Source organism: Podarcis cretensis (assembly GCF_951804945.1).
Source record: "Podarcis cretensis genome assembly, chromosome: 8".
Taxonomy (NCBI): Eukaryota; Metazoa; Chordata; class Lepidosauria; order Squamata; family Lacertidae; genus Podarcis; species Podarcis cretensis.
The window spans coordinates 41,866,567-41,885,493 of NC_137177.1; the positions used below are offsets into that span (position 1 = coordinate 41,866,567).

Sequence of the window (18,927 nt, forward strand, 5' to 3'; positions counted from 1 at the left end):
AGAAATGCCTCTGGTTTCTTATGGAAAGTACATTTAAGTACCTTCTTAATTTCATTATAAATCATTTCCCAAAAGGCTTTAATCTTTGGGCAGGTCCACCAAAGGTGAAAGAAGGTGCCTTCAGTCTCATTACATTTCCAACATTTATTATTGGGCAGATGATAAATCTTCGCAAGCTTGACTGGGGTCATGTACCACCTGTAAATCATTTTCATAATATTTTCTCTTAGGGCATTACATGCCGTAAATTTGATACCGGTGGTCCATAACTGTTCCCAGTCAGCAAACATAATGTCATGACCTATGTCCTGTGCCCATTTAATCATAGCTGACTTAACTGTCTCATCTATTGTATTCCACCTCAGCAACAGGTTATACATTCTTGATAAATTCTTAGTATTGGGTTCTAACAATTCTGTTTCTAATTTCGATTTCTCCACCTGGAAGCCAATTTTCCTGCCTTGTTTAAAAGTCTCCATTATTTGGTAATAATGGAGCCAGTCTCGTACCTTGGACTTTATTTTCTCAAAGCTCTGTAATTTGAATTTGCCACTTTCTTGTTCTAAGATTTCAAAATATTTTGGCCATTTAGATTCCATATTAAGTTTCTTCACCTCCTTAGCCTCCATTGGTGATAACCACCTAGGAGTTTTATTTTCCAACAAATCCTTATATTGAATCCAAACATTGTATAATGCTTTCCTAACAATATGGTTTTTGAAACCCTTGTGAACTTTAACCTTGTCATACCATATATATGCATGCCAACCAAACCTATTGTCGAATCCTTCCAAGTCCAGAATGTCTGCATTCTCAAGAAGTAGCCAATCTTTCAACCAGCAGAAAGCTGCCGATTCATAGTACAGTCTTAAGTCCGGCAGGGCAAACCCTCCTCTTTCTTTTGCATCAGTAAGTATCTTAAATTTTATTCTGGGCTTTTTGCCCTGCCAGACAAATTATCTTTCTGCCACTTCTTGAAACAGTCTAGTTTATCCACAATTTGTAATGTCTGAAACAAAAATAACATTCTAGGCAATACATTCATTTTGATCACTGCGATTCGGCCTAACAAGGAAAGCTTCAAGTTCGACCATATTTCTAGATCTTTCTTTACCTCTGTCCAACATTTGTCATAATTGTCTTTAAATAAATTCACATTTTTAGATGTCATGTTAATCCCCAAATATTTTACTTTCTTTGCCACCGTTAACCCAGTTTCATTTTGAAAACTCTCTCTTTCAACATTTGTTAGATTTTTTTCCAAAACTTTAGTTTATTGTTTGTTCAACTTAAATCCTGCCACCTGACCAAAAACTTGAATTAACTCTAAAACTCTTTTTGTACTAGTGTCTGGCTCTTGTAAAGTCAATACTAGATCATCTGCAAATGCCTTCAATTTGTAATGTTTGGCTCCGACCAGGATGCATATGTGTTTTGGACAACACGCGATCGAGTACTGGAAACACAGTTGAGTGTACAGTAAATGGGAGTGTGAGCATGGTCTATGCCTTTTGCATCTAGTTCTGGCAAGTAGATCTTGGGGTTCTAGTAAAAAACAAAGTAGTTTCAAGAAGCCAGAAGTCTGCCCACCCCTGCACTAAACAGTCTTCTCTATTTATTTATGCTTTAAAAATGTGTATTGCTATTGTTTCCATGGCTGTATTGATTCAAAATAATACGAGCATCTTTGACCCTGCCTGGTGTATTTACAATTTCAATTTTAGTTTTTAAAGCCTAGGATTTAATGGAGAAGATTAAAACACTGTCTTTTAGGCTCACGGCGTGTTTATTTATTGACTGTATTTATGCATGTATTCATTTTTTCCTGACTGTTTAGTTTGAGTCCGAGCTACATCGACTTGACGGAATGCCCTTACATGTGGCCGTACTGCTCCCAACCTATCTACTATGGAGGCATGCCAACAATTGTGAACGTTACTATCCTTAATGGAATGGGAGTCACTGGAAGAATCGTAGACAAGGTAGACTTTGAAAGAGTTGAATCTTATTCTACAAAATGTTAGCTTCTCTTTCCTCCTGTAGATGAGATGTTTTGAGAAGACCTGATCCTAAATATGCATCCCATTGAAACTTAAGTCCATTCACCCTCATTCAATTTTATACAAGAAATTTAAAAATCTGCTGTTAGGATAACATGATAATTAATTTTTGAGAACAATTAAGTGGTTTGATGAATGCAGCAACATGGGGCTGTATCCAGCATTCTGTCTGCTGGCATAAAGCCCCTTGAGCTAGAAGACAGTTGAGTTTTTGTATTGCACAAGAGAGGAATCAGTTATGCTGTTGCGCAACAGATTCAGCAATATATTGCACAACAAAGTTACGAGCAACCTGCTTGTGCATTCTTTAGCACAACAGTGTTCTAGCGCAGAACATTTTGCTATCATATATCCCTAAATGGCTTTAACTTTGTGCTAATTGGGTACATGATTCCATGTTTTTATATTGTAAGCTTTCATCATAAGCATTTTAAGGTTGTAGGGGACAGAAAGAACAGCAGGCTGCCTGACTGTTGCATCCAGTTCTGATGGAGTGCTTCCACTACACTCTGGAAAGTGGCAAAGTATATAAAAATACTGTGTGTAGTTCCTGATCGTCATGTTGCTCTCCCTCATGCCTCTGCCTCCAGGATACCATAAAACGGCTCTCCAGTCCACCTTTGTTAACCTGCAGGTCAAAGGTGATGTCATTCCTATTTAGTAAGGAAGAGCAGATCCAGAAAATGCATTGCTGAGTTTTCTTGAGTCCTGCCCATGAAGTGGCAATTTATTCATCAAGTGATCTAATGAACAAAATGCATTACACAGCCATCAATAGGGATCATGTTAATTCAGAGTCATATATATATATATATATATATATATATATATATATATATATATCCATCAGTGTTTTAACCAAGCCACGTTTTGTTTTGTGTTATCTAGCCCGACTGGCAGCCCTATTTACCACAGAATGGAGATTACATTGAGGTGGCTTTCTCCTATTCCCCCGTTTTATGGCCTTGGTCAGGGTACCTAGCAATTTCTATTTCTGTCGCAAAGAAAGCAGCCTCATGGGAAGGCATTGCACAAGGACATGTCATGATCACTGTTTCCTCTCCGGCCGAAAATGAGGTATTTCTTACTTTGTTGTTTATTAAGCCATAATCTGCTGCTGTTTACCCTAGCACAGTATGGCACATGACTGAGCAAAAAATTAAAAAAAATGCTACTAGGAGAGAAACACATGCCAGTAATATAACTTTAGCATCCCTTATTGATACAGCAGCATGAAATGTAGCTACATGATTGAATTAGTATGCTTAAAGATCAAGCAAAAGGCAAGTGTGTTCTCTTTCCATGTCTGAAAACTGACATAGAATTCTGAAGGTTGTGGCTCCGCCAGACCATGTGCTTTTCTTAGACCAGCAGCAGGAAACACATAGTCCAGGTGCCAGTTGCAGCCCTCCCAGCCTGTCTGTCACTCAGGACTCTCTTTGGCCCATACTCTGTTTCTCAGCCACACCCACTCACCCCAGACCACACCTCTCACCTGCTTCACACACCCCTTGCATGTTTTTGCTTGGCTGGATAAAGGATGGAGGATAGAGAGGGGTGAGTGTGTGTACACGAGCTAGTCTGCTGCACAAAGGTAAAATGGACCTTCATTGCTCTGCCCAGTTTTGTGTCTAGCTCTGCCCACCACTGACATGCCCTCCTGGAAGGTTGATCAAAAAGGGTTCCTCACCCACTCTGTGGTTGCTTTCATAAATGCTTTTGTTAATTCATGCCAAGTGGGGTTGGCCTTGAGATCTAAACCTACTGGGCATATTGATGTATGTTAGGGGTGTAGACACCAACAACAAAGGAACGAAACAGCATCATCTAGCTTTAAAGTCCATGGGACCCTTTTTGTAGTCTTTAAAATGTTAATAAAATGTTAATAAATATTATTTTAAAAAAATAAATAAAGTCATTGGGACCCAAAGGAGTGCTGTAGTCTTGCCCAGGTACTTGGACACACTTTGTGTGACTCTTGAAGATTTCTTCTCTGGACAGCTGATGATCTCTTCTTACAAGCTGATTTTGAACACAAAATCCATCCTTTCAGTACATGGCATAAATACTGTTTGGAAAATACAAGCACAAAATCTGAAATACTTCAGCATCTGTATCTGGTCTTTTGTCCAAGGAGGTTAGAGTGGTGCTGTAGTCTTGGAGCAACCTTGCAAAATAGGGAAGGTTGAGAGAGTGACCTGACTAGTGTCACCTGGTGAGCTTTGTGGCTTACTGGGGTTTTTAAGCTGTATTTTCCGTATTTAAGCCACTACACCACAGTATTATACTGTGAGATTGTGAGGGTGGGGTAAGGGGTGGGATGGAATGTATTTGAATGACAGCTTTAAAAAATATTTATCAGTTGAATGTTCTGTAGTTTGGATTTTGTTTGGGGGAGCATTCTCTGGTACAACAGGCTCCTTTTTGTTTCTACTTCTTTCAGTCAAAAGCTGGCGCTGAACAGACTTCAACCGTGAAACTCCCAATAAAAGTGAAAGTTATCCCGACACCCCCACGTAGTAAGCGTGTCCTCTGGGATCAATATCACAATCTCCGCTATCCACCAGGATATTTCCCAAGGGATAATTTGAGGATGAAGAATGATCCCTTAGACTGGTGTGTGTGTGTTTTGTGCATTACTGACCATTACTACTGTTTGAAATTGTTTTTAATACTGTTTTGAATGCTGTAACCCACTCTGGGACCTTAGGGTAAAGGGTGAATAATTGGTGGTGATGATGATGATACTGGCATGTAATAACATTGACAAAATAGGAAATACAATTCTGTTCTCAAGATAACATGGAGATTTGCCTAATCTTCTGTAGTTCTAGGGGAAATTATAAACTCAGGTCTGACATTCCATGAAAATCTGGTTCATTCACAAATTACAGTATTTCATCCTAGCTTAGAAAGAAAATAGATCTTTGTCATTGTGACAGTAATAGAGGTAAACTACATCCTCAAATTAATGACTTGTGTAATTTGCATTTTCCGTTTTTGTCCTCCCCAAAATATATCCTAAAAATAAATCCCTATTGGGATTTGTTCTGCTTTAAGCAAGATATAAAGTCATTGAACATGGCAGTGGTCTGGTTCACACATGACGCTAAGCCATGACACTAAGCTGTTGCACAACCCCCCAAGCCATATATCTCACTGACTTGGCTTTGCAACCCAAATGTTTTTGCCTGCTGAATGTTTCCTTAAACTCTGGTAAATGCCTCTTGTTTTTATGATGAAGAATACAGAGGGTTATGGAGGGAAACCAGCCTACTGTACAAATGTAGTTTTTTCTTTGGCCCTGTCCACTGCAGGCGCTTGGGGGGAAATGTGGCCTTCAGGGTAAAACAGCCCCCCTCTTCTTCATACCTTGTGAAATATTTTTTTTTAGTTTATTATATGCACACAGTATTTCAAATTATATTCCTTCTTATCTGCTATTGGTCCTGAACCACAAGTGATAGGCTTTGTCCATAAACTGTGCACATATATTGTTTTAAGATACCAAAACCTTAGAAAGTAATATGACAAGAAAATCAGGTTACATACTTCACTTGGTTTATTTAGGAACGGTGACCACATCCACACAAACTTCAGGGATATGTACCAACATCTGAGAAGTATGGGGTATTTCGTTGAAGTTCTCGGTTCACCTTTCACTTGTTTCGATGCCAGTCAGTATGGTAAGTAATTGTGAGGTTGCTGTTTATATATCAAAGCAGTTTTGGGGAGGAGAGCTTGCCCAAGCTCTCAAATTGAGGATGGGATGGCCAAAGAAAGATGTAAGGCCAAAACAGGAGAGGAGCCAAATGGAGGTTGCTGGTTTCCTTAAGCCAGAGGAAAATCACCATATGAGACTTGGGAGTGAGAGGAGAGGAGGGAGGCCTGGCCAAAGCTGCTTGAAAAGGGGCACAGAAGCCAAGAAAGGAGGATAAATGTGACTGTCTTTAGTCAAAGGGAGAACCCGGTATTACAACAGGATGTGAATCACTGGATATCTGCTCTCTGAGGCAAAAAGTTGGGCCATACATTGTTCTATCTCCCTTCATAAAACGGTCTGGGAGCAAGCAAGGGGCAAAGTGATGTTGGGCAGGTTTTTGTCATTCTGAATTGTTGTTCCCCTTTTCCTGCAGGGACCTTATTGATGGTGGACAGTGAGGAAGAGTATTTTCCAGAAGAAATCACTAAGCTGAGGAGGGATGTTGACAATGGACTGTCACTCATAATATTCAGTGACTGGTACAACACCTCAGTGATGAGGAAAGTCAAGTTTTACGATGAAAACACAAGGTATGGATATTCAGGAACTGGCCAGATTGAAGCCATTGCCTGCTGTATCCTATATTGTCCTTTATACAGCTCACCTAGTGGTAGATTTTTTATTTACTGTATTTTTCGCTCTATAAGACGCACCAGATCACAAGACGCACCTAGTTTTTGGAGGAGGAAAACAAGAAAAAAAATATTCTGAACCTCAGAAGCCAGAACAGCAAGAGGGATTGCTGCGCAGTGAAAGCAGCAATCCCTCTTGCTGTTCTGGCTTCTGTGATAGCTGCACAGCCTGCATTCGCTCCATAAGACACACACACATTTCCCCTTACTTTTTAGGAGGAAAAAAGTGAGTCTTATAGAGCAAAAAATACGGTATTTCAGAATTTTCTAGATGGTCAGTCAGAGGATTTTAAAATCAAGTGGTTGTTGGCTGATGTAGTTTGTTACTTGTAGGGAAGCTTTAAAATGTTAGTACAAAAATGAAAAACTTAAATCAATCTGAATATTTAAGTGGCTCAGGACCGCAATACCTCAAGGACTGCCTCCATCCATATGACCCTGTAATCATCATTTAAGGCCCTTCTTTGTGTCCCTTCTTTGCGATAGGTCTGGAGGGTGGCAACACAAGAATGGGCTTTTTCTGTGATGGCTCCCTGTTTGTGGAATGCTTAGGTGCCAGGCAAAAACATCCCTGTTTTCCCAGGCCTTTGGCTAATTAAACGAATTTATGAAACATTGTTTTGTTCATAAACTGGTGGAGGACTTACTTTTGTTTTGTTATTATGGTATGTATTTTTGTGTTTTTATATTGCAAACCACCCTGTGTTCTTTGGATGAAGGGCAGTACAGTGGTACCTCTTGATACAAATGGGGTCTGTTCCGGAGCCCCGTTCGCGAATGCAACACGCGTCTGCGCGTGCGCAGGTTGCAATTCGCTGCTTCTGTGTATGTGTGTGACGTCATTTTGACCATCTGCACATGTGCGAGCGGCAAAACCTGGAAGTAACGCGTTCCGTTACTTCCGGGTCGCCACGGAGTGCAACCCGAAAGCGCTAACCTGAAATAACTTCAACCCCGAGGTATGACTGTATAGAAGTTTAATCAATAATAATAATAAACTTCAGCTCTTTTTCTTTTTTTTAAAGAGGCCTAGGCAAACTTATTCAGTCATTGGCAGATGCACATGGAATATTGTAAAGCCTCTGCATATCTGAGGCTTCTCCAAATATGAATCCTGTTGTCTTTGGTGATTACTGTGTCAACATGGACATTAGGTGTGGGTCGTGGCAGTTCAAATTTACCCACCAAAGAAATGACAGTGCTTTCTGGGTTGTGATAACTTGCCTTGTGGTGATGCATTTGTAGGCAATGGTGGATGCCTGATACTGGGGGAGCTAATATTCCAGCTCTGAATGATCTTCTCTCGGTGTGGGGCATGGCCTTTAGTGACGGGCTGTATGAAGGGGATTTTACCATGGCAAGTCATGAAAGTAAGTCAACTGGGTGTCCTATTTATTTATTGCATTTATATGCCACCAGTCCACCAAGACACAATTTTAAAATACTAAAATAAATCATACAGAAAGTAAGGTTCACACATGGGCGGCAGGGTGGGTAGGGTAGAGTAGGTAGAGGGCAGTGTAACTGGGACAGACCCTGATATCTCTGCTTGCTTGCCTCACTCTCCTCCTCACGGGGTTGATGGTGTCCATTGGCCCTGTGTAGTTTGACCCAAGCAGGCTCTCTTTTCCCTTACCACAGGACTGATGGACAGGATGTTTGCAGAGGGGGCCACCTTGATAGCTCCACCACTCTCAGAAGCTATTGTGGGTGGAGGCCTGGGACAGTTTGTTTTTGTTTTTGCCAGCCCTTGCCAGCCCTTAAGTTGTGGGATTCCATTCCCACAGAGGTGCATTTGGCACCTTAATTGTACAGTGTTCAGTGTATGCACTCTTTACCCTGGCCTTCAACACTGGAGATAACTATATCCACAGAAAGAGAGAGAGACTCATTTATATGAATGACCCACCCTAGTTGTGATTGTAATTTGTTTTAAGCTATTTTAATGCACTGTTTTTATTTCTGTAACCCACCCTGGGACCTTCTTGTGAAGAGTGGGTAATATATATATATAATAACAAGAACAAGAGCAATAACTAATAATAGCAGTGGGAATAGTGAGGCAGACAAGGGAGTTGGAGTCTGTGGGACGTTTTGCCAGATCGGGATCTTGAAAGGATACCTGTGTCTTTTAAGATATATATTGAAGGGAGAATTGCACCTGGTTCAAAGTCTGTCGTTACTGCAGTGGGAAAAGTTGTGGGAAAAGTTGTGGCTAGTAACAGATCATCTTTTGCACCTTTTAGGCTTCAATCCTATATGCACGTGTACAAGGAAGGCACAAGAGCTTTCTCAGCATAGGCCCAAAAGCTATTAAAAGGGTAGTGTGGCTGGGTTGGAGTGGCTGATTTGAATCCACCAGTCAAGTTATGACTGCAAGATTCTAGTTATAAGCTAGACTTGGTGAATTGCTCCCTTTTTTATTATTTGCAGTGAACTACGCCTCTGGATGTAGTATTGCAAAGTTTCCAGAAGATGGCATTGTGATTGCACAGACCTTTAAGGATCAAGGTACAGAGCTGCATTTCATTTCATATTCCTCCTAGGTAGGCACGGAATTATGGTTCATTGTATAATTTAACTTCCAGCAGCTCTTTTGGGCATGACAGGGGTTAACTTTTCGCTTAGTTTTTCAAATAAAATAAAAGCAAAGAGCCACCTTCCATGCTGATCTTTGTTCATCCAAAGTGTCCAAAAGTGTCCAAAACTGTTGCACTGGAAAGGCTTACGGCCACATCCTGACCCACCACTTTGAAGGTCTAAGTGGCTTCCAAATAACTTTGGGTAAAATTGTTTGCAAACTTGAATCAGGTGGGTTTCCACATGTGGATCTCCTGCCCTAAAGAACCACCCCATCCCAGGAACACTCCCCCGCCCAAAGAGCTCCAAAATCTGAGAGCAGAGCTGGTGGGTATGGGTTTACTCATGGACAGTAAAGCATGACAGGCTAGCGTGTGGCTCTTCAGATGCTGTTGGACTACAGCTTCCATCGTCCTTGGCTGTTGGCTATTCTGGCTGGGGCTGATTAGAGTTGGGGTCTGGCAACATCTAGAGGGCCACAGCACTTAGCCCTTGGGCATTATAGGCTTTTTCCTGCCTCCAGCCCTGCATCAGGAGCGCTGCTTTGTAAAATCACTGGAGTTTAAAAAGCAACTTGCAGTTTCTCATGAGCAAGAAAAAGAGCTGCTATTTATTCCGTTAATCACTTTTGACCTCTGCTCCCAACACACACGTGTGGCTCTCTTCACGTGCAGCTTTGATACAAGGACTCTGCTACAATTCTTTTGATAACAGAGAAAGGACAATGGAAGTCGCTTTTTGGTTTTTAAAAAATGGTTTCCCCAAATTAGTCTCCTAATCTTCTTTCCTTTTATGCTGAACTATTAACTATGACTGTTGATAAACCAGAAAGTTCCAATTATAATGAAAAGTACATTTGCCTTCTTGTATAGCCATTGCTTGCTGCTCATTATTTGCCCTTATCTTTCATGGAAGCAAAATAAAGAATGATGGCAATTTGGTGGTATTGTATTTGGCTTTTCAGTCCTGTTGCAACCTGTTTAGATCATGTTTAACCATTTTACAAAGCTCTTGAGAGTTTCAGGCAGGGAGTCTTTCCTAAGCCTATCTGGAGGTGCCTGTGAGGAGTAAACATGGGACCTTCTGCATTCAAAGCAGATGCTCTACCACTGAGCAATGGGCATTCCCCAACACTCCACATTTCCACTGTAAATCCATTTAAATAAATGTGCGTGAGAATTACAACTCTTCTGTCCTTTGGAAGCCATAGGAAATCATTTAAAGTGCAGAGGTGCAGCATTATATAAATGAAGATACATAGGATTAAGGCGATGGGAGGGTTTTTCCATTTTGTTCTCACACAAACACACACACACACACACACACACACACGGACACACCCATCCTGTAGAAGTGTAATGCGTCTTAAATCTTTTGTTTGAGAGCCAGTGCTTTTTGACTACCCAAGTTATGCAAGATCATTGGGATGTTGCCATTTGACATTTTTCCTTTCCACCCTTTCCTCTAGGTCTTGAAGTTTTAAAGCAGGAAACTGCAATAATAGAAAACGTCCCCATTTTGGGCCTTTTCCAAGTTCCTTCAGAAGGTGGAGGCAGAATCGTTTTGTACGGTGATTCAAATTGCTTGGATGATAGCCACAGGCAGAAAGGTGTGTTACGTTTGCTAAGAAAGCATCCCATTACTTGTGTAAGTTAAAGTCTGTTGTCACAATGCCAATACACAGCGGACAGCCACCCTACCATATGGTAAAATGACTTCATATCTGCAGTAGAACAAGTTGAAATCCCACCTTCGCTAGTGGCAGGTCTCTTATTGCAAAACCCTATGTATGTCTACTCAGAAGCAAAGGGCAATTAGGTTTACTCCCAGTAATTGGGCACAGGAATGCAGCTTTAGTGGAAGAATTGTTCATGAGTGAGAGAGAGAAGGAGACAGAAAAGAATCTCAATCTTACAAGCTAGGAAAAAAGATTTACTGAGAAGAAATGATCTGATTTGAGGTGATTCAGAGTTAATAATTGCAAGATTCTTTGGGATTAGTCATGGAGTGCTGTTACTTTTGCATAGCAAATTTACATAGTAAATTTACAAGCAAATTTTTTAAGACTTAAAGAGTAAACCTTGTCTTTAGCGGTTTCCTACCACTTGCTGATTTCTTCTCCCGCTCCAGCTTCCAGACAGAATAACTTCACTCGGACTTGAAAAAGAAACTCCTTGAATGGTTCCATGCAAAGATGTGGGGGTGGGAAATTCATAGGACCAGAAGAACTAATAGAACCCTCAGAACTATTCCTTCTACTGTTTTTTCAAACGCTTTACATTTCTGGATGATATTGAAGGCTTGTCATACTCAGTGTAGACCTATTGTATCCATTGGGTCTACTCCATGTATGACTATGGTTGAAAATTATTTACTGTCCATCTTTCATTTGATGCCTTCAATTTGCAATTCCTGTGTTTTAGCTTTCATACCAAATATAGGGAATTTAGGGATTTTGATCCCTATAATTAATTGTTAGATTTCTTACTCATCCTTCATCATAAGGTCCCAAAATACACTACAGCAGCAGAAACAATGCAGTTTAAAACAAAATATCACTACAAAAAAGTAAAATAGATCAAAGGCCTGGGGAGCGCTATGTCTTTAGCATACGATGAAAGCTGAATAACGATGGCACAAGTTGCCCCTCTGTTGGGAGGGAATTCCACCACTGTGACAGAGAAAGCCGTCTCCCATGTTACCACCCCTCGAGACACTACTGATCTTAACACCTCGGAAGGTCTGTAGGGAACAGCGCAGTCTTTCGGCCATTTGGGGCCTAAGTCATGGAGGGCTTTGAACACCAGTGTGAGTGCCTTCAGTTGGGCTTGGAAACAAACACCAGGTCAGCATCCAGAGGATGCCTTTAAATTCAGCGCCGAGTTCTTTGTATCAGTCAAAGAGGATAGCTTTAAATACAGTATCAGACTGGCTTTCATGTTGCAAATTGAAAGCAGTACCTCCTGCTGTGACATCAGTGAGCTTAGCTGTGTTTAAAATTCCTCGCATATATGATTTGTAAATCCTAAAAACGTGTCTGACCTCTGGTTTTTTTAATTAAAAAAAAATCAAAGGTGAGCATTTCAGTTACATCAGGATTATGCAGATTAACTCCCATTCCCACCAAACTGCTATCCTGGGTGGGAATTGTCAGACAGTGTTTTTTGAACTGTTCTAAAATGGTCTGTGAAGGCTAAACTAGATTTCCAAGGTCTGAAAATTTGGCGAGTTAAAATTTCCCCAGCACAGTAGTTTTTGTTCATGCCAAAAAGATATGTGCCTCAAAATAACCTATTCCCAATTTAAAGGCTGAAAACAATTATGATGCCCCTCTGGGCAGCCCTCTTCTGCTGCATTAATAAACATTGCTCTTGTAAATGAAAGCCTTCTTTCTAACAGCTTAGATTGACTTTATTGCACCATGTCAATTCACATGAAAGAGAGCAAACATTTTAAAATTCACTGGGTAGCCATGGATAAGACTTCTCCTTTCACAGGGTTGATGTCGTGAAGGCATAGAAGACAGGCATTGAGGCTCCATCCCAACAGCTCACTAAGCCATCGTGATGGAAGCTTAACTTCCCTTTAGTGTCTGAACCATCACATTAAACCATTGTTTGTGATAGGCAACACCAGAATCAGAAAATAAGGTTTGAAATGCATTTGCATTTTGAACTAACAAACCATGGTGATGGCTATTGTTCCACCTCTGAAAGAGCCTGCATTATAGAAATGGGAGTGCTGAGCAGATCAGAGACATGGTTTAAAGCTGCATCATCCCTGACGGTTGGCCACACTGCCTGGGACTGATGGGAGTTGAAACCCAGGCTCAGAGCATTCCCCATTCCATTCTTAGTCCCAGCAAAAGAATGGGGCTGAGCTTCAGGAGCATAGCACAGAAGAACAGCAGCAATGCAGTGTCAAGGGAAAACAGGTGGCAGCAGTGGATTTAAAAGCGTCAATCAGTGTAGTTAATGTGTGGAGTTGGTTTGTTTGGCTCAAAACACTCGATTTTTTATTTTTATTCTTAAATTCCAGATTGCTTTTGGCTTCTTGATTCTCTTCTTCAATACACATCTTATGGAGTTATGCCACCAAGCCTCAGCCATTCAGAAAACAGACAACGACCTCCAACAGGCATAGGCTATGCTCTTCCAGAGCGAATGGAAGGTGATTTTCATTTGATTTGTGCTGCTACAGATGAGCTGTGGTAGTATTTGGCCTGGGAGTAGGGTGGATGGTCCCATTGTTATTATTCTCAGACTTATTAGTTGCTGTTTAAAAACAAAAACAAAATGCAAATTCAAAGCGACTTGCAGTGTAATGTACAGTGGTACCTCGGGTTAAGAACTTAATTCGTTCCAGAGGTCCATTCTTAACCTGAAACTGTTCTTAACCTGAGGTACCACTTTAGCTAATGGGGCCTCCCGCTGCCACCGTTCGATTTCTCTTCTCATCCTGAAGCAGAGTTCTTAACCCGAGGTACTATTTCTGGGTTAGCGGAGTCTGTAACCTGAAGCGTCTGTAAACCGAGGTACCACTGTAATACAAAAATCAAAAGCACTATAAAGCTAAAACAAGCTAAAAACACTAATAGACATAGAAAGCAGGCTAGCATTCCGCACACTAAGAGGCTGTAGTGTCTAAAAATCTCTTAAGTTAAAGGCCAATAATCTGGCTGGGGGGGGGGAGTTGTTGCCTGGCCTGGTGCCTAAATGTAGCCAGCAGTGGACCCAGGCAGGTCTCCCCAAGGTGACCATTCCATAAGTGGGAGATCTACCACTGAAAAGGCCCATTCTCATGTTGCCAGCTTCTGGATCTCCCTCAGAGAAGGCACACAGAGAAAGGACCTCAGATGATGAACACAAGGTCCAGGTTAGTTTACTGCTCTTACCTGCCTCAGTCTGTTTGGCAGGGTTCATAAGGGGCAGGGGTCAAATGCAAATGTGCTGGGAGGAGGGGAGGGGAAATGCAGGCTCTTGGACAGTCTCCCAATATCTGGCCCCCACTTCAGGTTGACTCCTTCCATGGGAAGCATGAGGCAGATGTATCTGCCCTCCAACCAGAACGCTTGCTCCATGCCTCCACCTACTGTAGAATTTGGGAGGGCGTGTGTACTCCAGGAATGGCAAGATGTGTTCCTCATGCTTAGAAAACAGCACGGGCAGCAGGCAGGGAATTATCTTCTGGTATAACTGTTTCGCTGTGTGATTTCAGGTAACCATCTTCATCGATATTCGAAGGTGCTCGAGGCTCACCTGCGTGACCCTAAGCCCCGCTCACTCCCAGCGTGTCCTCATTTGTCTTGGGCAAAGCCACAGCCTCTGAACGAAACGGCTCCCAGGTTGCAATTTCTGATTTTGCTAAATCCACCTTTAGTTTCCAGTTTCCAGTTTTGAATGTAATAAATATGGCACTCAATCAACACAGTATTTTGTCTGATTAACTTTCCAGGCATATGAATGATACTGTTAAAACGGAATTAAAAACATACCAAAAAAACCCCATAGAACCAGCAGTTAGCTGAATTCACACACCAGATTCGCAAGAAACCTCCCAAAAAGTAGTTTCTAGCTCTCCTAATTGTGGAGATGAAAATGCCATCTTTAATATTTAAGGCCCACCATCTAGAAGTGAAACAACATGGAATGCCAGACCTTGCAGTTGAGGCCAGGTGAAGCAAATGTGTGTACCCAGCATGCACTGACTTTCCAGTTGCTCAGACCATCAAGACATGCCAGGGGTTTTCATAAGATTTGGGGAGTATCACCTGACCCCTTCTGACCTATAGATGTAAGGAGGCTCTTCTGTCCACTGCGGCTAGTCTCTGCAGTTTCCATGTGCCACTGCCCAGCTCTGGCCAAACAAGGCTGAGTCGCTGCCTGACCTAGTTTACAATCCTAGTTGTATCCCACCTAAGATGTATATAGAGTAGACCCACTGAAATGTTCAGATATTCAAAATGTTTTCTAGCAATCTTGATTGACTAGTAGTTTAGTGTACAAATAGTTCTGGATGCTTTCATTTTTTCCAGCAACCTATGGAAACATCAGAAGTTACTGTCAATCGACCTGGACAAAGTGGCTTTACCAAGTTTCCGTCAGAACCGACCCCAAGTAAGGCCTTTGTCACCTGGAGAAAGTGGAGCCTGGGATATTCCAGGGGGTAGGTGCCAGAATGGTGGAACACCTGTTGCCCACAGTGCATCACACCACCCTAAATGAGATAGAAGCATACACACCTATGCAGAAGAAATACAGAGACATCTGGAATCATCTTGATCCAACTTTTAGTTATCAAAATTACAGCTCATTTATGCCTCTTTAGTTTGTATTTTTTTTGGCCATAATTAGTGCTAGCACACCTGCCCACAGTGTTCACAGGCATAGCTTGTGAAATTTCTGGCTTTTGATATTTTGGAAAAGTAGTTTTCATATTTCCTAGCTTTCATTGTAGCCACTTTCTATGTAGAGTAGTCTGATAAGGAGCCCCTGTATGTCTGCCATTGAAATTCCTCTTGGGGAATGCTCTATGGCACATACCCTGTTTATGCACACTGATGCCTAGCCCTGATGGGACACCCCCCATGTGAACTCAAATAATACCCTGGAGCAGGGGTGGGAAACCATTTTTAGCCCAAGGGGCCACATTTTCTCATGGGCAGCCTCCAAGGGGCCACATGCTAGTGGTGGGTGTGGCCAGATGCGTACCGCTCTCCATACAGGCAAGGAAGAGTTCATAGTTCTAGGATACTTTACAGCCAGGTAAAATCAATAGAGGAGGGCACATAGTAGGTTCAGTGTTTCATATTCTAACATTGGTTTTCACACTGGTAGTCTCCCCCACAAGGGAAACTTTAGGCAGGCCTATGCTTTTGGTGATCAGCTTTAATAAAATTTCATGGAAGTGATCCCTGGTTGAAATCAGTGAGTTGTATCCAACCAAGTCCTGCTCAGACTAGACCCATTTGAAATTAATGGGCCTAAGTTGGCCGCGACTATTAATTTCAGTGGGTCTACTCTGAGTTAGACTGGCAGTTTCTACAACTCTTGTTTGCCCATGGGTTAATGCATCCTCAGCTTGCTTACATTAATCTCCTCCCTTTCCCATACAGGAATAATGCCTGGACGGTACAACCAGGATGTGGGAGGGACGATACCCGTCTTTGCATTACTCGGTGCTATGGTGGTCCTGGCCTTCTTTGTGGTGCAGATCAAAGCTAAGAGCAGGCCAAAGAGACGGAAGCCCAGAGTCAAGCGGCCACAAATTATACAGCAGGGTCACCTACCAAAGACACCATCTGTTTGACCACAGTTGCCAAAGATTACCTTCTACTGGCTGCTTCATGGAATTATGATGATCGATACTAATGAAGATTGGTTGTGCCTGGCATTTGGTGACTGATTCAAGCAGGAACCCATGTTTTCTTTGGCTACTGACAAAACAAGAACTCAGTGGATCATCACGAGATTTTTTATAAAAAACTACTATTATTTTCAGTAGCTGAATCCACCAAAGCCTTGAGCACTATTTAAAAAGAACCGATATGTTGTTCTATTTCCCAAAAAGGGAGGAAAAGAGACCTTTTTTCCTTTTCTTTTAAACTGACCAAACCTTTTCATTAGAGGCTATTTTCTATATTTATTTTAGGAAGAACTTGGGAGAAGAGCCTCTTCAAGGCTCTTGGCTATCTGATAGCAGAACCATTTTTCTGAATGGAATGCAATTTTCTAATACTATATATTACAAAGAGAAATAGAACTCGCAACATCCTGCTGTAAGGACGAAAATGCAAAACTGACAGGGAGAAGGGGACAAATCAGTGTGGCAAAATCCTTCTGTTTATTTTTATAAAGCAACTTACCATGATGTTTTGTAATTTTTTGGCATGATTTCACCGTTGTTGGTGGAGAAAATTTTTCCAATAAATATGTTACCTGTATCGAAGCTGAAACAAAAATGCATAGAAGTTTTTCCTCCTTGAAAGCTTGGGTAGGAAGCAAACCTTTTCATTTGTGAACATAAGCACTTTGATTGGGTTTTGCCTGCCATATAGACTCGCCTGGCTTGCACACTAAGCTAAACCATGGCTTAGCATGCAAGTATGCAGACTCTGGGACAGGAAATAGTGGCTGCTTACCACCTCCACCACCCCGATATTATTCTGATGCTGTGCTGAACTTAACCCATGGCTTTCCTTAGCATGTAATCAAAAACAGACTGCAACCAAACCACAAACTGCAACCAAGTTTTGCTTATGGTTTACGACTTATGGTTGGTTCAAGAGATCTATATCAGAGCCCAGGTTCATTTGACACAGTGAGTCCCAGTGGTATCTTCTTTGAATGACAGCAGCTCTGGTAAGATCCCTGCACATGGTCTGGCCCTGAGGTGCAACTTATATTGCAATAAGTTTCTGTAATTTCACATGCTTTCAAATTGGGATCCAATTTGGCATGTGTAAATTCAGTTGTTGTTTTTTTTAAAGATATTGGAGTGGAAAGAAATTTTACCACCCGTGCACCTCTTGATTATCATGCTGTGATTACTCAGTATCAAGGACTAAAGTGATGCCATGGAAGGGTGTTGCATTTATTTATTTCCTTACTTTTATATCCTGCCAGACAGAGAGATCTGGAGGGTTGTATTTCTCAAAACCTGGATAAATGAAATGCAAATTGCAAGGCACTGAAACTGTCCCTTTAGCACGAGCTTATCAAGTTCTTTTTTCTTACATTTTGCTGTGTCTCAAAACTCAACTGTGCGGCAGGCTCAAGAACTCAGCAGCTGAAGCTATCCCATCTGCATGCTTGGAAAAGCAACCTTCTGCCAAATTTCTGCTTGTCAGGCTCTTGAAAAAAGAAAAAAAGATATGAGCCCAACCAGAAATGAGGGGACTTTCAGTAAAGCTCTTCACTCTTAAAGGCACAGTTTGAGAGGCCAATTGAAGGGCCCTCAGAGCTGCAGCAGTGAGCAGGTGATAATGCTGGAAAGGTAATATCTTTAGGAAGGCCAACCAAAAAGGTCACAAAATTATGACTAGCTTCTAAATTCTTCAGAGTTCTTTATTGAGCAAGATGTAACACAAATCAGGTGGGGTGGAGAGAAGGACAAAAATACAAAAAAAAGTGATTGGATGTTGTAGCCGTGGGATCGATTTATGGAGATTGTGGGGCTGAGTAAGATCTTCCTGGGTGCTACAGATACTCAAGGATTGTCGGGACAGGAGCATCCCAGACCCTGAGATTTTGGGGCCCAGATCTGAGACCTAGTGGCAACCCCTGGGGAAGTCATTAAGCACTAACCACAGTCTCTGGGAGTATGTCATTTGAAACACACACACATAACAAAGTCTTAACAAATGAGCAAATATGTCACTGGTTGGAAATTAAGATAGAACATTAGCTAAAGCAGGTGTTCTTGTAAGTAAGTACTATATGCATTTATGGTAATTTCCTCCTCCCCCACTATCTACATTTTTGTACTCCACAAAAGTAAAAACTGCAAGGATCCTCATTTCACACCAAAAATGGAGCTTTCCAAACTTCTGCTTTACACACTGTGTTTAAGATGGGGCGGGGGTGGGAGAGAAGCCAAAAATACCAATGGGCTAGCAGAAGCCCCTTTTCTGAACCAATAAAGCTCTGTCTCCAATCCAGATTTTAGCTGGGAAAACTCTCTTTCTAGAGAAGGGTACTTGGTAGCTTAATTCCTTTAGACGGTCTCTTGGCTGCCCACCCAGCTTGCCTCTAAATAAAATAAACTAGCAGCTAGTCATGAATTCTCGCTTTTGCACAGCATTCTGGCAATGTAACCAGATATTTAACACACATATATACCCTGGGGCATGTTTGAGGGAGTTTTTTTTAATGTGCAGTTGGTCACAAATGTG

At 41.6% G+C, this 18,927-nt stretch overlaps 1 protein-coding gene across 1 annotated transcript in view; it reads left to right on the forward strand.

Annotated features, from left to right (window-relative positions):
• MBTPS1 (membrane bound transcription factor peptidase, site 1) overlaps positions 1 to 16,995 on the forward strand; it is a 32,721-nt gene extending 15,726 nt beyond the window's left edge. The window contains exons 12-23 of the mRNA XM_079988277.1: positions 1,838 to 1,982; positions 2,949 to 3,137; positions 4,504 to 4,676; positions 5,631 to 5,746; positions 6,197 to 6,353; positions 7,701 to 7,825; positions 8,889 to 8,966; positions 10,504 to 10,644; positions 13,074 to 13,205; positions 14,253 to 14,379; positions 15,070 to 15,200; positions 16,150 to 16,995. Coding sequence (XP_079844403.1) covers positions 1,838 to 1,982; positions 2,949 to 3,137; positions 4,504 to 4,676; positions 5,631 to 5,746; positions 6,197 to 6,353; positions 7,701 to 7,825; positions 8,889 to 8,966; positions 10,504 to 10,644; positions 13,074 to 13,205; positions 14,253 to 14,379; positions 15,070 to 15,200; positions 16,150 to 16,343 — 1,708 coding nt within the window. The 3' untranslated portion in view covers positions 16,344 to 16,995. The remainder of the gene's footprint in view (positions 1 to 1,837; positions 1,983 to 2,948; positions 3,138 to 4,503; positions 4,677 to 5,630; positions 5,747 to 6,196; positions 6,354 to 7,700; positions 7,826 to 8,888; positions 8,967 to 10,503; positions 10,645 to 13,073; positions 13,206 to 14,252; positions 14,380 to 15,069; positions 15,201 to 16,149) is intronic.
• Positions 16,996 to 18,927: the final 1,932 nt, after the last annotated feature.